Below are 15,857 nucleotides of genomic sequence, written 5' to 3'. Positions count from 1 at the left end.
TAATACCTAGCACAGTGCCGTGAACTTAACTATCAAGTGTCTTAGTGACACCAGGCAAGAAGTGCTAATAATCTAAGTTCTAGTCCCAGCTCCAGTATGAATAAATTGGGCAAATCCCTTCTCTGAGCTTTAGTTTCCTTCCTGTCAAAGGGATTGGTCTAGAAGACTCTAGAACAACACTGTTCACTAGAACTCCCTGAGAGGATGAAAATGTTCTATATTGTGCTGCCAGATATGATAGCCCCCAGCCATATGAGGACAGCAAACATCTAAAATGTGGCTGTGTGACCAAAGAACTGGATTTTACAGTTTAATTAACTTAAATTTTAAAGGCTATTTGTGGTTAATGGCTACTATATTAGCACAGCTCTAGAATATGATCTCTGAGAACTCTTTCAGCTTTAACATTCTAGAACTCTCTAAGTAACCACACCTCCTCTTGATGAGTCCCATCACCAGGCATTGTAATTACGAATCCTTCCCTTTACCACCCCGCCACACACACACACACACACACACACACACACGCATACACACACGCACGCATGCACGCACACGTGCACACACACACACACACACACACAAGACACTGGAACTCGAGGACTAAACTTAGCCGCCCTCCTCAAAACAAACAGCAGGTGTCCCCATTACCCCGGGACAGCCACTGCAGCCATTGCCTCAGAGGCACTGGTGAGGAATGGTGACATTGCCCGACAAGTGTGCTGTGACTCAGCTGGAACCAGGCCCAGGGATCAAGTCATTCTGCAGGAAATTCCCCTAGACACCAGGCTACTGGACAGTTTCCCCAAGAGGCAAAAAGTCAGGCTACTCACGGCCCCCAGGGAGCTGCCGAGCAGTCTCAAGTGGTTCTCCCCCATCCCCTGGGCGGCAGAATCTTCTCTACAGTTCCTCAGAGATGTCCACACTTTGCCCAGTCACAAATATAAATCCATATACTTTTGCCTAAGACTACATTCTGAAAATTAGTTGTACAGGGCATTTCCCTAGCCTCTGAGGCAGTATCAGTACTTCATGCCTAACTATTCTACCTAACAGACAGAACAGTAGCTGCAAAGTAAAATAAATGGATCAGAATGGGTGCAATCCACAGGGACTGAGAGAGGTAGGGCTAGAATTCAGATTTCCTGCAGCTCTCTATCCGTTGTAGAAACAGGCTGACTCAGGTTGACCAGCTCCCTCATTTGAGGGAGACAGTTTCAGACATCACCAATACACACACCTCACAGCTGCACATTCATCACTTTGCACAGACCTCACTACTGCAGACACCCTGTACAGACATCACTGCTACACAGTGGGTACGAAATGAGCTCTGAAATTGGCCTGGATTTGCACTCCAGGTGCAGTTAACCAGAATGTCAAATTACTTAAATTCCTGGGCATATCAGTTTCCCATGCACGAAGCAGGTAGTTGAGAAAACTGCAAGAGATAATGACAGTGGCAGACTTCTACGTGGATATTCACTACTATTAAAGAAAGTAAGGTCCTTTCAGCAGCTCAGTTACGTTATACCTGCTGTTCCATGTGACTCTTAAAAAATTTCACTCTGAAGATTGTTTCAGTATAACACCTTTAGCAGAACCATCTCATTCATTATTTTCTCAGCTTAGTTGAAATTTTCGTTTTAACTAAAGACATCCTAATAAGGCGTTTGCTTTCATAATTGGTCAGCTTACAGCACACATGTTATGCACACTCTTTCCTACCACACCATCCTCCTCACCTCACCCCACATCTACTTTCAAGGCACCCTGGGACTCCACTACATCCCTTCCCAGATGTCGTCTAAGATAAAGAGGTCTAATTCTCCATTTACCCTCAAATACTTTCTTGAGAGGTAATGAATCTAATGAAGTGGTCCAGTAGACAAAGCAAATACCAGAACCCCTACTGCCCAGTACCCACAGAGGCCCTGCCCAAAAGCTGTGCTTTCAAGTGGCTCCATGTCCCGCCACCCAACTGTGTCTATAGCGCCCTCTATGAGTGCTGTAAAAAGTCAAGTACACCTATACATTTTTTCAAATTCACGCATACTAAAAAAAAAAATCAGCCACTTCACAGACTATCAGTAATATAACTCAAAAATGTCCACATTAAAACAGAATAAGCATTTAAAATATACTAAAATGGAATTCTAGGTTTTTTTTTTTTACATTACAACTCATTGTAATTAGCCAAATCCTTTTGAAGTGTTGATTGGGGATATTTGGCAAACTGGCCAAGGTCAACAATACCTCTCCCTGTGAATGGCAAGAATATTACCTGGTCACACTGTCAAAGGTACAGCTGACATAGCACAGGAAAGCCATCCATGACTATTTTTTAATCCCTAAAGGTATAGAAAATAATGTATGAACCCCTCCATATTTGTCACCCATCACCAGCTAATTATCAAATTTTGCCAATTCAAGGATTTTTGAAAAGTAGAGTTATATCTTCCACCATCATCTGAAGTGTGCATTTTCACAAAAAATAAAACAGGCAGAGGAAAGACTGAAATAAGTCTCCAAGAAATAGAAAGAGGGTGCTACCTATGCTCTGGCTGAGTGTGAACTGAAGCTGTGCTGCCTTGGGCCAAGTCTGAGTCCCCAGGTGTGGGAGGAGGTGGGAGGAGAGATTATAAAGTTTAACCCCCTGGGTTCCTGGGAAACTAGCCTCAGGCAGCTGTAGCTAAAAAGTTTTGGAAATAGATAGGAGTGAGGGTCACACAACATTGTGAATGTAATTAATGCCACTGAATTGTACACTTAAAATGGTTAAAATGGCTCATTTTATGTTATATATATTTTACCACAATTTAAAATAGTAGTCATTATAAATGATCAAGCCTTGAATTGTACACTTTAAATGGGTGAATTTAACAGTATATAAATTATATCTCAAAGTGGTTTTTAAAAAAAAAAGAGACAAAATGAAGGAGACTGTCGCAGTGGTCACAGTAGATGCAGGAACACTGAGGTGGTAAGTGATCGAGAGGGGTGACGAGAGATGCAAAGCTGGTGGGTGGAAGATGGTCTGGTAGCTTCATTACCTAGAAAACCCACCGTAGAGAAGCCTCTGGCCCCAGACCACATCTAACTAACCAAACTACGACCAGACAGACTTGGTGGGAACATCATAAAAGTCTCTTCTACGACAAAGTTCACTCTAAATCTAAAGTTCAGAAAATTAAAGAAGTTACAATCACCCTTCCATCCCAATTCAGGGAAATCCTGTTCCCACACATGTCCTTCTTCACTAGGAGGCAGGGGACTGGCTGCCCGGACAACATGCCATGGGGCAGGAGAAGCATAGTTGCCCTCCCATGCAGCTCACACACCCCAGCCCCTTCTCTCTGTGGAAAACATGCTATCGCTAAACTGACTTTAATTCCTTTTATCTGTCTCTGCCACTCCATGTCTGCAGCTTCAGTTAATTCAGATCTGGACAATCATCTCCTAACTGGTCACCCTGTCTCCAGCACACTCACTCCTCTAGCACAGGAACCATTCAGCCTCACACCTGAAATGTGAGTCTTTGCCCGTGTCCTCCCATTACTCACACCCCTTCTCAATAAGCACTCATTGCAAGCAAAAAATTGGGTCTCTATATGCAAACATTGCTCCAAGATGATTTCCACACCCCTACCTTTAGCAGATTGTTGAGTGTCTTACATACAGACATTCCCGAGCTGCCCCTGCCTCCACATTGGTGCCAGAGCGGCCTCCCTTTAACCAGGAGAGAATCCTGGGCCTCTCCTAATTAACATCCTTCACTGGCTTCCCTTGTCTCTATGATAGCCCACATGCTCCTCAGAGGTCTCCATAATACTCCCATCTCCCCACCCTCATAGCCCACTGCTTCCCAAACTCAGGTTCCTGAAGCACTGTACTAGTTCTAGTTCCCTAAATAATCCAGGTCACAAGGGCCAGGATTTTTCATCTGGCACAGTGCCCAGCATGTAGGACGCATTTAATTAAATATGTACTGAATTAATGAATTTCTTGAAACCGTGTTCTACATCAGTTCCATATGTTAGGAAAAATATCCCACACTAGCTTCTATTGTCCAGGAAGCAGCTGTTTATCTCACCAAGCGGATAGGGCAGCATCCACTTGTCATGCCTGGGACACTGGAGCATCTCATTAAATACTGGGTGGACAGATGGATGGATGGAACTGAAAGACTGTAAAAGAAGTGTAAGTGACATTAGGAGAGGTTCCCCTCTGAATGGTGAGGTTCTTGAGCCTAGTGAACATGTCTTAATTCACTTACGCATTTTTAGACCTCACAACATGATTTTACAAGTATGTGAAGAATGGATGAATGGGCAGTCTAATGAAGGCTGATTTTCAGATTCACCTGAACTACAGCTGTGGATGATGAGAAACTCCTTAAAAGTCACCATAAAGGCCCCCTGGCTTGCCCAGTTAGCTGCTGGGGGTGCTTTCTTTTCTCAAGGCTCCTAATGCCATTAACAGAAGCCTGCTCACTCCATAATCCCTGTAATCATTACGGCCTCCACGCTGCTGCACTGTCCACTGCAGTAGCTGTCACATACCTCCTTTTCAGGCCTCATGTCAACTGACTATAGATAAAATCCTTAACAGTGTGATGCCACTGAATGCTACAGCAGGCCAGGGTCATGCCCACCCCATTTACTACCCGCAACACAGCCCCCAGTGTTCCAGATCAGTGAGTCGCTCACCTCCAAATCCTATTTTGTTGGTCTAATTTACAAGGCCACTCCTAACTCCTAGTGCCGCTCCCACCTGTCTTGCCTGAGCTCCCATAGAGGAGAGCTCATGTGCTACCACTTTCTTAGCGGGCATACTTGAGAAGTGGGAGCTGTGTTGTGTGGAGAGAGGAAAGAGGAGTGTTGAGGAGAAGCACCAATACGAAGGGGCATGGCTGGGCAGGAGACGCTCGGTAACCAGCGCAACTGATAGCTCGGACCATCTTCCAAGAACCGTAAGAATTACTACTTCAAAGAATAGCCTCTGGAGAAACAGGGGAAGGAGAAAAGAATTTATCCCCTAGATTCCATCTCCTATTAATCAATAGATTTCCCAAATAGGCTTAAACTCTCCTGAAATTCTGTATCATGCTATGTCCTAGATTTCTCCAGCAGCTAAGGAGTCCCAGGGTGGGAAGCAAAAGCTGAACGATGCAGGCATGAGGCAACGGGCTGTCAGGTGGTGCCCCACAAAGGCCACGCAGAATTGGTCTCCACAGAGTAGTGGAGGAGGGCAAGTGGCTGAGGTCCATTGACTTCTATGAGGCCAAGATCTGTGGTGATGCAAGAGTTGTCTGATACAGAAGCACTTTGTAATCACTTCCCATGTTGTCTAATGGCTGCACAGAATGGCTGTATGGATGAATTATAATTTACTTAGTATGGCATGGAGAATAGTGCTCTCCACTCACCCAAAGATGCCCATATCCTAATTCCTGGAGCCCATGTTAGTTTACATGGCAAAGAGGAATTGAGGTGGTAGATAAAATTAAGGTTGCTAATCAGCAGTTACCTTAAAACTGGGGCATAATCTGGGTGGGCCCACCATAATCCCAGGAGTCCTTAAAAGTTGAAGCAGCAGGCAGAAGAAGAGTCAGTGTCAGGGTGATGCTACATGGGAAAAACTGCACTGACTGTGGCTGGCTTTGAAGCTGGAAGTCGGCCATAAGCCAAGGAATGCAGGCAGCCACTAGGAGCCGGAAAAGGCAAGAGATGGATTCTCCCCTAGAGCCTCTGGAAAGGAACACAGCCCTGCTGTCCCCTTAATTTTAGCCCAGTGAGACACACATGAAACTTCTGTCCTACAAAACTATGAAAGTTTTACTGTTTTCAAGCCTCTAAGTTTGTGGCAATTTGTCACAGTAGCAACAGGAAACTAATACCCTTACCTAATTCCTTATTTGGGGGCATTTATTTTCTTTTCAACTTCTTCTCATTAGAAACAGTAATGTCATGGAATGTCTAAATTTTGAAAATTTTACACATGGCTAAGTTTTTACACATATCCGCAATTTTTAAAAATTCACAAACATGACTTGTTGGGTAAAAGATCATGCAAAATTTAATGACCCTCTATGTGTATTGCTTTCCAAAAAGATAGGAGCAGCTTGACACATAAGAATTTCTGACAACAGAGTATTCAATACAATTTCTAATTTTCAGCAGTTTGACAGGCAAAAATATTATCTAAATGTTTTAAATTGTATTTTTATATTGATAACCTGATACTGCTTATGCATTCCTCCACAGACTAGGCATACAGCGGCTACTTTATTTCTTCTTTTATAAAGTGTTTGTTCAAATTCTCCAATCATTTTTCTTTCCTGGTGTCCAGGTTTTCTTAGCAATTTGTGGTAAAAATGTTTGCTATTTGACTTTGATGTTTTAAGGTACTACAGTTTTAATTGAACCTATTAACATTTTCTTTCTTTTATGATTCTTGCCTTTGGTGTCATATCTCAAAGTTCCTTTCTCATTTCCACATGTGTACATTCATCTGTATCTTCACTTAGTGCTTTTAAGAGGAATGCTGTGAGTTAAGAATCTAACTTCAATTTTACCTCAATGATTGCCCAACAGTCTCAACAATGAATATATCAAATATCTACCCTTTTCCCTCTAGAATAGATTTAAGGATGATTATTTCAAAACAACTCTGATATGGACTTGACTTCTCAGCTTTTTAAGATAAACTTGCATTTGAAAGTGAAACAGTTGTCAAAAGAAGAGCAGTTTTCTATCTGATGTTCTTAATTTATCACAATCTCCACGGCTTCACATTTACCCTTTAAGGTAGGACAGGTCTAACCCCAAGGGAAATGGCCTCTTCAGTGAGACAAATAAATAACCACGCCATCACTGAAGTAAGGTTATATTTTCCAGTAGTAAAACACCAAAATCTTTAGCAGCACAGCAGAGAAAGAAAAAAAGAAAAAGCCCACATCCTTTGTGTTTCACTATATATTACTAACGTCAAAACCTGAAACTAAACGGTCTCCACAAGTGAGGAACAGGATGCCTTTTCCTTTCTCTTTCTCTGCTGCTGTATGTCTCCTAATCCCTGGAGGTAAGACTGATTTTACATGCTTTTTCAGTTTTGCTCATGAGAAAACAGAATTCTATATGGGTTTAATTTATGTTTGATATTGTATAAAAAAGAAAAAGAAATCATAACTTCATTTTCTATGATTTTTAATGTTATTATTTGTCTTTGCTATCTAAAGGCACATTAGCTTTGTAAGATGAAAATGTTCCCTACATGTCTACAGCAAAAATATGAAAGTGTTAACTGTATCTGTCGGTTTTCATTAATTCAGGTCAGATCTATAGAGCAAAACCTTCAAATGAAAACCTGACAAGGCTATTAAGTTGGGGGTGTATGGACGACTTATTAACTGAAATCCCAGTCATACAAATACAACTGAATAGTCACAGCTCTCAGATAAATCTTAAAACCATTGGTTTCAGAATGTGTTTCTGACTGTCTGTTTCCAGTGGGGGGTGAGGGGGTGAAGAGAAACAATAACATCAGTGTGAAGTAAACCCACCCAAACACATATATATATTTGCCAACACCTATTAAAGCTTTACAATTAAGCACAGCAGTATTCTAAGTGTTTTACGTACATTAATTAACATTGAGTATTCTTAAGTGCCTTTGTTATCAGCCCCATTATACATATGAAGAAACTAAGGCACAGAGAAGTTAAGTAAATTTATTAAAGTCATAAGCTAATAAATAGTAGGGCTGGGATTTGAACCCAGAGTCACGTTCTTAACCACACACTGTGGTATCTTAATAGATCAATGACACCTTCAGAGCTGGGCTTCTTAACATGATATCCACAAGTCCTTCAAGGCCATAGACATATGTTTATCTTCCAAAACTGCAAACAGATATCTAAGTGCATATGCGTGCCTATATGTTCATAGATTCCCAAAAATGGCTCTTAATTTGAAAAATTAAAAATTAAAATGGTAACAGCCCTTATAAATCCCAGAACTGCTCTAGGGACTACCTGTCAGAATCTCCTGGGATGCTTGTTTAAAATGCAGCACCCAGGTTCCCCCACGGAATTCTGAACCAGAGTCCCTGCTGTGGGCCTAGAGAAACTCATTTTAAGCCAGCACTCTGAGTGATTGTTATGACACTCTAGTTACAGAGAACCATTACTCAGAAAAAGAAGCATTCTATGTATTTATCATTTTGGCCTTAATTTCAAACAAAAAGAGAGAAATTAACTTAGACATATGGCAGAAAAAATAATTTAAAAGCCTACCATAATAAGAATATTTACTTATAACAAAACTTACCCAAAAGCTGAGTACTAAATTCATCATGAGAAAACACTCTCAAGTGTGTGTGTGTGTGTTACAGGGAATATAATTATAGAAGCAAATGCTGCAGAAAAAAGCACCAAGCCCCACTCCATATGGACTGCTCTGATGTACTCTTCCCAACACAAACTGCATGTCTATATTCTCATGCTGAGTCTATTCACTACAGCCAACCTTTAGAGCAAAGCATGGCTAGATAAGATAGGATTTAACTCTGGATCACTCTTTTAGTTTTCCTAGACTCCTGTGAGGGAATTATAGGAGGTAATGAAATGCCACCTCATGCAAGAAGATACATGGCTCTAATCAAAGGACTGGAAATGTGTGCAGGGGCTTTGATCAAGGAAAACTGGGTGTTGACGGCTGCACACTGTGTCCTGTAAGTAATTCTGAGCTCCCTTTCTCAAGGCAGTTTGGGTGTGGAGAGTGGAAATGACTCTGAAGTCCAAAACCAAAATTAGGCAGAGATAAAGAAGAAATGGGCAAGCACATTCTACGTTATGTTCAATCATAATGTGTATCTCTATAAGCAAAGGCCAGATCCTATACAATAAAATTGAAATGCATGGCTATTTTCTCATATTATTTTTAAATATTTTTCACATTAATATTTTCATAATAGTATACTAACATTATAATATTGTTACAAGTGTGAAAAACAGGAAACATGAAAAATAGCCCTCATAATCAACCACACATAATCAATGTTAATATTTGCTGTATTTTGTTACAGACCTTTCTCATAAACATACTTAGTCAGGCAAATTCAGTGTCCACTATGATTACAAGCGATTCACCAACCATGATAGTGTGATCCCAGGTTGCTGCATATTAGATTGAGACAGAGGAAATTCCTGATATTTGACGGACTTTTAAAGAAAGCTATTTCCTTTGAGTCACAGTAATGTTTTTCCTACTTGTGATTTGAAAGCGAGATAATATGTCTCACATGGATATACTATTTTCTGCATCAGTACCTGCTGTTGGCAACCAGTACCAGTGATCTCCCTGTTCACACTTTAGTATAAATTGCATGAGTAAAAGAAGAGACTGAGAAACTGGCTACACACAGAGAAGATCCAGACAGACTCACCTCATACTGCTGTGTCAAATGAGAATGTATCAAGTAGGAAATTCAGCACAATGTATACTGTAAATGAAGCTCGCTGCTGTCTTAATTAATAGGCCCACTTGGTGCAAAGTCTGCCCAGCAAATCAAGAAATGCTTGTGCCCACCTCTCCCAGCTCTTGTTATGCTCACAAACTAGACTTGGGGCTAGCCCTGTTTTGTTTGTTTGCTTCTGTGGGTGTGGATGTGCACATGTGTGCATGCATGTGTAGAGTCAGCTTTAAAATTTCACTATAAATTCAAGATTCTTATCTCCAGTCCTACCTATTAAAAGCCTGACTCTTGTCATCTTTTGTCATCTTTGAGACTTAAGCAAGGTACACTATTTTCCTGAAGCACAGAAAGCACACCTGCTACTTCTGCTCTAGTTCTTGGGGTTAGGTTCTTCCATCAAGTGTTGGTTCCACAAATCCAAGGCAGGTGGAGAAGCTGGTGGCTCCCCGATGGCAGCAGCCCAGTTTGGTGAGCCACCGAGCATACCTCTCCAGGCCTTCTGCACCTCAGTGGCCTTGCCTCTGCCAAAAGACCTGGGATTCCCTTCCTGGTGCTTCTTTCTTCAAGAGATGTGAAGTGGAAGCAAATAATACATGTTCCACTTCACATTCCTGCTGTGCTTGTTTATATACAAGAAACTATTTCAAAGAACTGGTCAGATTTGAATAAATTAGATTCATGACTTACTTTCATCCCTTCTCTCACATAAATGATACGTTGTCTTTGTATTTTCCAGGAAGGGCACACCTCAAGTTATTCTTGGTGCTCACTCTACATCCCACAAAGAGAAATATGACCAAATATTTTCCATTAAAAAGGCAATATCTTATCCATGCTATGATCCACAGACATTGGAAGGGGATCTTCAACTCCTTCAGGTAAATGGTTTTTTTCAATAACTATTCTGAATTTGGTCAGTTTAACCTAAAACTAGTTTTTACTAGCTTTTCACAGCTATGGTAGGCTAATGCCAAGATGTGGGGGTAAGAAGCACAGCTTGGACCCAGCACTATTTCCAGAGACAGCCCCCCTCTTAGAATGTGGTTCAGCTCAACAGACACTGACAAAAGTCCTCTGCGGTGGGACCAGGCAATCCAGAGAGAGGCGAACTCACCTACAGTCAAACCACGCTGGGCTTATTGACGCTTGTTCAGCAGGGGTGAACTGCGTGTGGAGAGGAACCAGAGGGTGGCTCAGTATGGGGTGTCAGGGGGCTTATCACAGGATTGGGGATTGCATCAAGCAGTTGTGGGTGCGGTTCAAGGAAGTATGAGTTTGCTCCAAACTGAGGATTGTCAAAAAGTGGTGTATTTCTATGATTGAGCATCTTAATGAATCTTACTTATGTAGCAGGCGAAAACAATGGAGAGAGGCTGGAGCTGTGATTGGTAAAGCAGCAGCAGTGACCCTTGCAGCCCACAGGGGGCACTGGGTCAGCTTTCGGTGGGCCCCTTGACTCTGTTTCCACCCGCACTCACACGAGTCTTCAGAACAGCCGTGGCTTTGCTCGCCTTATTGGGATCACCTGGTCTGATACTGGTGATCCGTGAGCGAGCTTACGATCAACAGGAAAGATCGTGGCCCAGCGGGGAGTACTGCGCGGAGAGCCAGTCTGCTCTTCTCTTCCTCAGACAAATAGTGATCAGGTCCTCCCAGTCTGGTGGGAGAGACAAATAAATCAATGGCTCTGATTGGACAGTATTCTACTCATTGGTGTCAGTGATAACTCAGAAGGGGATCAGGGAAGCTTTCCTAGAGAGGATACAGGAGAAGGGATGGAAAGGGTTCCTGGAAGGAAGAACAGCATGAATAAGAGAAGTCTTTCTGGAAATGCATTCGGAGAAAGGTGGGGAGAAAAGAGAGTTATGATGAGATTTGAGAAAGAGGGAACATAGGAGAGAGGACCACAGCGCCAGGCATTCCAAACCAAGGTAAGTAGTTTGAACTTCATGGGAAAGGAAATAGGACAGTGTTTTTAGCCTGACAATGACACGATCAGACTTGTTTTTAGAATGATTATCTTGCTGCTGTGCATAAAGTGGAATAGAGAAGGCAGAACTGGAAGGCTGAGTGTGGAGAGAAAGTTCATAGCAGTCCAAAGGGGGCTGATGAACAGCTTCCCCAGTAGAAGTTAAGAGAAGGTCAGGGGATCCACACAACCCCAACAGCAAGAGTAGAAAGAGAGCTCTGGAGCTCTGAACACTGCTGGAAGACCCCCATATGCCCTGCCTCCCCATACTCACATCATGACCCCCACACCAACTGCCTGTGGACTATTCATCTGGACCTGTCTCTCAGGTCCTTCTCCCCAGCACTGTTAATTCCCATCAGGCATCCTGGACAGCAAAGGCAACTCCGTCTTACCTTTCCAAGGAGGTGAGGTGAGTAGGGGAGGTGAGAACACTCTGTGTTCTTAGAGTGGAGCCAGGAAACTCCCTCTCACCTGTGACACTGTGGCCAGTAGGATGACACCACCAGAGAAACCATAGAGAGGTTGTTGGAACTTCACCAGGGTCACCCTTGCAGTGTTAAACCTAACAAAGTGCTCATCACTGTTCTGTGTGCTTGTCCACAAAGGAGCTTGAGAGGACTGCTTCTTATAAACATACATTTCCCAGACTCCCATCCTGGTCAGATCATTAAGACTGGAAGTCCCTTTAGGAGTTCTCCTTCCTCTTTGTCCATGTATGAAGGCTGTGAGAAAGCATGAGTGAGAGAAAAGGGAGAAGGTACACATGGACATTTAAGGCCATTTGTATGGAAGGGCTTTCTTTTGTGACCATTTCATCATCTAAGTGTGAACAAGGTGGGGCTTTGGAGCACCAGCAACTCAGACAGGGCACTGAGGAAGTGGGGACAGTCAAATGTCAGGAAGTGGGGGCTGAAGGCAACGTAAACACAGTGAAAGGAATGTGACAGTGGCCACTTCTGCATTGCTCATATTTTTAGAAAGCCAGAACCCTCTGCAGTTTCAAACTGATTGAGAAAAAAAAGAGAACAAAGAACTAGACTTGCCTCCCTCTACTGTCTACTCAACCTTGACCATGCTCCCTACTCCCCTCGCCTTAACTTTTTGGAAAGGGCAGAGCAAGAAGAGGGTTTGGAAATGAAAGAACGGGACAGAGTGTGGGCAAGCACTCAAAGGCAGGTGAGGCCCTCAGGCCATTTTGTACCTGCTCAGAAATGGGGAAGCTGTATTTCCACTAAAGTGGAAAATGAGGGCTCTGGCCCCTTTCCCACCCCACCCTGCCACACCAAGAGCCCTGGTTTTCTTCCATTGGTCCCAAAACCAGTCCGTTCACAAACCTAAGACCACCTGAATAAATAGTGATTGAGTCCCCCACTACAGCTTCTCAACCACAGGACTGTCAGCCACCAGCAATACACTTTTATCATAGACAGGTCAACTGAACTGAAATTTACCTAGCCTGCCTCAAAAGAACATGTCTGAAAAGGTGTGCTGTGACTTTTCAAACATCAGTTCATGACTGTTAATTAGGTTGGAACATGCCTTCAGCCATGTCTTCATAAGAACATGCCAAGAAACATAGTCCAATAGAGCTCCTTCTTACTTTTTGTTACTGCTGTCCTTGCCTTAAACTGCATCTCCTGTCCCTTTCTAGCTGGACGGTAAAGCTACTCTAACCAAAGCTGTAGGGATACTTCATCTACCAAAAACAGGAGAAGACGTCAAACCCCACACCAAGTGTCACGTGGCAGGATGGGGAAGCACCACAAAAGACTCATGCAGAATTTCAAATGCCTTAAGAGAAGTCAATGTCACTGTAATAGACAGGAAAACATGCAACGATGCAGAGCATTATGATTTTAAGCCAGTGATTGGAAATAGTATGATCTGTGCTGGTGGTAGAAAAGGTGAAGATGATTCATGTGAAGTAAGTAAACTACAAACTTAAACCGTTTGTTGGCTATAGAAAAGAAAGTGAAATTGAGTGTCTGGGAAGAAGAGGGTAGACAACTGTTAATGCTTTTTATGTACAAAGTCTGCAAGGACTACCACTGTGCCCTGCTGTGGCGGGCACTCCTTTGTCCCAGGTGAACCCTTCTGCTCAGGAGGGTCCCCTTCTTACTAAGGATCGTTTTCAGGATACTGTTTAACTGCCACTCACACATTAACAAGTCCTTTCAAAAGAGATCATGACAGCTGATTATCAGGTGCCAGGAACTGTACCAAGTTCTATACTCAATGCCACTTAATCCCCAAAGAACCCCATGAGATAGGAACTGTTACTATCAACTCTATTTTACAGATGAGGATATCAAGGTGTAGAAAGTTACATAACTTTCCCAAGTAGGATACATTGGCTATCAGTGGGGTGGACCTGGATTCGGACCGAGGCCACCCGATGACCCTCAATTCTTGCATTGTTCTGCCTCTTAGTGTGCCACAAACCAGTCTGGTCAGGATTTTACCCCATTTGAAACTCATGATCCATAAATGGTTTTCAAGTTCAGAGAGAACATGAAATGGGGACTGATGAATAAAGGGGAAAAAACCTTAAAAACTGTTTGCAATATCACAAGTACTCCTTGGTCTGAGATAGCTTAGCTAGTGTCCTCCTTCAGACAGGAAGTAGTTGAACTCCCATGTCAAGCCTTCAAAGTTGTTACCCCCAACATCTATTGACCAGAAAATAGGACCAAATAGACGAACGAAGATAATTATTTTTCACCGTTAAAGGCTTCTTTTGTTATTTTTCTTTGTTTTACTGATGAAATGAGTTTTCATATCTCCTCAAGAATTGCTTTTACCAAAAGGAAAATGATTGGAAAAGTAAACAAATCTCTGGTAATTGATGCTGAGAGCAGACGATTAATAAAAGAGGTATTAAATTAGCCTGAAATAAGGAAAGAGAAAGAATGTGTGAGTGCATAAGTGAATGAATAAAATGATGAATAGGTATCTGTGGAAAGTATCAATACTGAAAATAAATGACTTTCTATTCCAGGGGGATTCTGGAAGTCCTCTGATATGTGATAACATTTTCAGAGGTGTCACTTCCTTTGGGAAGTGTGGTAACCCTCAGAAGCCTGGCATCTACATTCTCCTTTCAAAAAAACATCTCAACTGGATAAAGAAAACCATTGCAGGAGCCATATGACATTCCTTCTTCATAATCACCTGCTGATGTCAAGGAGGTTTTAACTTGATCTGTCCAAGGAAGCACCTCAGAACCCTCTCAGCCGTGTGTACAAATAAGAGCCTATCTGAAATACGCTCAGCAATGATAGAAACCACTTCCTGCTTTCACTCTTACATGATGAGCAAAAACTAGATGCTCACACATTCTCTATCCACAGTAGGAGATGGCCCTTGAGAAAAATGTCCAGTTCAGTGACTATTCAGAAGTCGAGGGCTGTCAATTTTATATTTGTTCTTAAAAGAAAGTCAATCCTAGGAAAAGTAAGAATATGCTTCATTCTCCACAATGTGAAATTCCACAATATATCTGTGGCCTTCAGAATTTAGAGCTAAATATTCTGTTCAATGTGGGACTTAAGGAGAGAGATCAAGGAGGATTTTCACGTCTTACTATGTACTTCTTTTTATGTTCATTTTTACAAACATTTTTAATTATAAAGACAATGAGGAGGATTCAGCATGTATTGCAGTTATTTAGAAATTTTGGAATTTAAAGTTAGGAATAGTTCAAGGCATTGTATAATTTATTAATTACAAGTAGACTAGTTTCATATACCAATAAGCTTGAGTTCAGCCAGTAACTTGATATGTATTTCACCTTAGCTAGTCAGTTTATACCTGTAAGCATGAAGCTTAATTCTGTGCTATTCTTTATACACTGTGATGCATAATAAAGTGACTTTTTTTACCACCTACCACTTACCTCTCTTCTTTTTGTTATACTGTTTCTCCAAAGAGCTGAATGTAATAAACTCATTCTCTAATAATCCTGACTGATGTATACATTTTAATTCCTCAAACACTTCTTGAGGAACCACCGTACACCAGGCATTCTGTCCAGCACTGTAATACTGAACTACAAACACTGCCTTTAAAGTGCTGGCAATCTAGTAGAAGACAAGAAGAAATCCACAAATAAAAAAGCATCTACTTCAGGCTCTAAAGAATATGTAACAAGGTTGTCTACTGTGCAAGAACATGATAGGGAGAAAGATAAATACTATTTCATGGTCCCAGAATGCATCACAGTAAGCCCTGTAAGTCTTCCTCCTGTGATCTGCCCTGTATTGAGACAGACAGTACAAATGCTGGATTCTGACTGGAACGCCACAGACATCACAACAGCCTGGTGAAAAGATCCCTGGTCTGCAAGTCAGGCACCAGCTCCATCACCAGAAAGTTAACACCTTGAGCAAGGAATTATACTATGCCTCCA

The 15,857-nt window shown here is 42.0% G+C and overlaps 1 protein-coding gene across 1 annotated transcript; it reads left to right on the top strand.

The window, feature by feature from the left end:
• Window positions 1–6,989: 6,989 nt before the first annotated feature.
• LOC108397987 (granzyme A) lies at window positions 6,990–15,364 on the top strand. Its single transcript, XM_017661712.3, has 5 exons — window positions 6,990–7,083; window positions 8,586–8,733; window positions 10,214–10,355; window positions 13,101–13,373; window positions 14,448–15,364. Exons 1-5 carry the CDS (start codon window positions 7,032–7,034, stop codon window positions 14,598–14,600), a joined length of 768 nt encoding a protein of 255 aa, XP_017517201.1. The 5' UTR covers window positions 6,990–7,031; the 3' UTR covers window positions 14,601–15,364.
• The last annotated feature ends 493 nt before the right edge of the window (window positions 15,365–15,857 follow it).

This window comes from Manis javanica, chromosome 1 (genome assembly GCF_040802235.1).
Source record: "Manis javanica isolate MJ-LG chromosome 1, MJ_LKY, whole genome shotgun sequence".
Taxonomy (NCBI): Eukaryota; Metazoa; Chordata; class Mammalia; order Pholidota; family Manidae; genus Manis; species Manis javanica.
The sequence above is the reverse complement of the archived record's forward strand: the minus strand, read 5'-3'. Positions and strand labels throughout refer to the sequence as shown.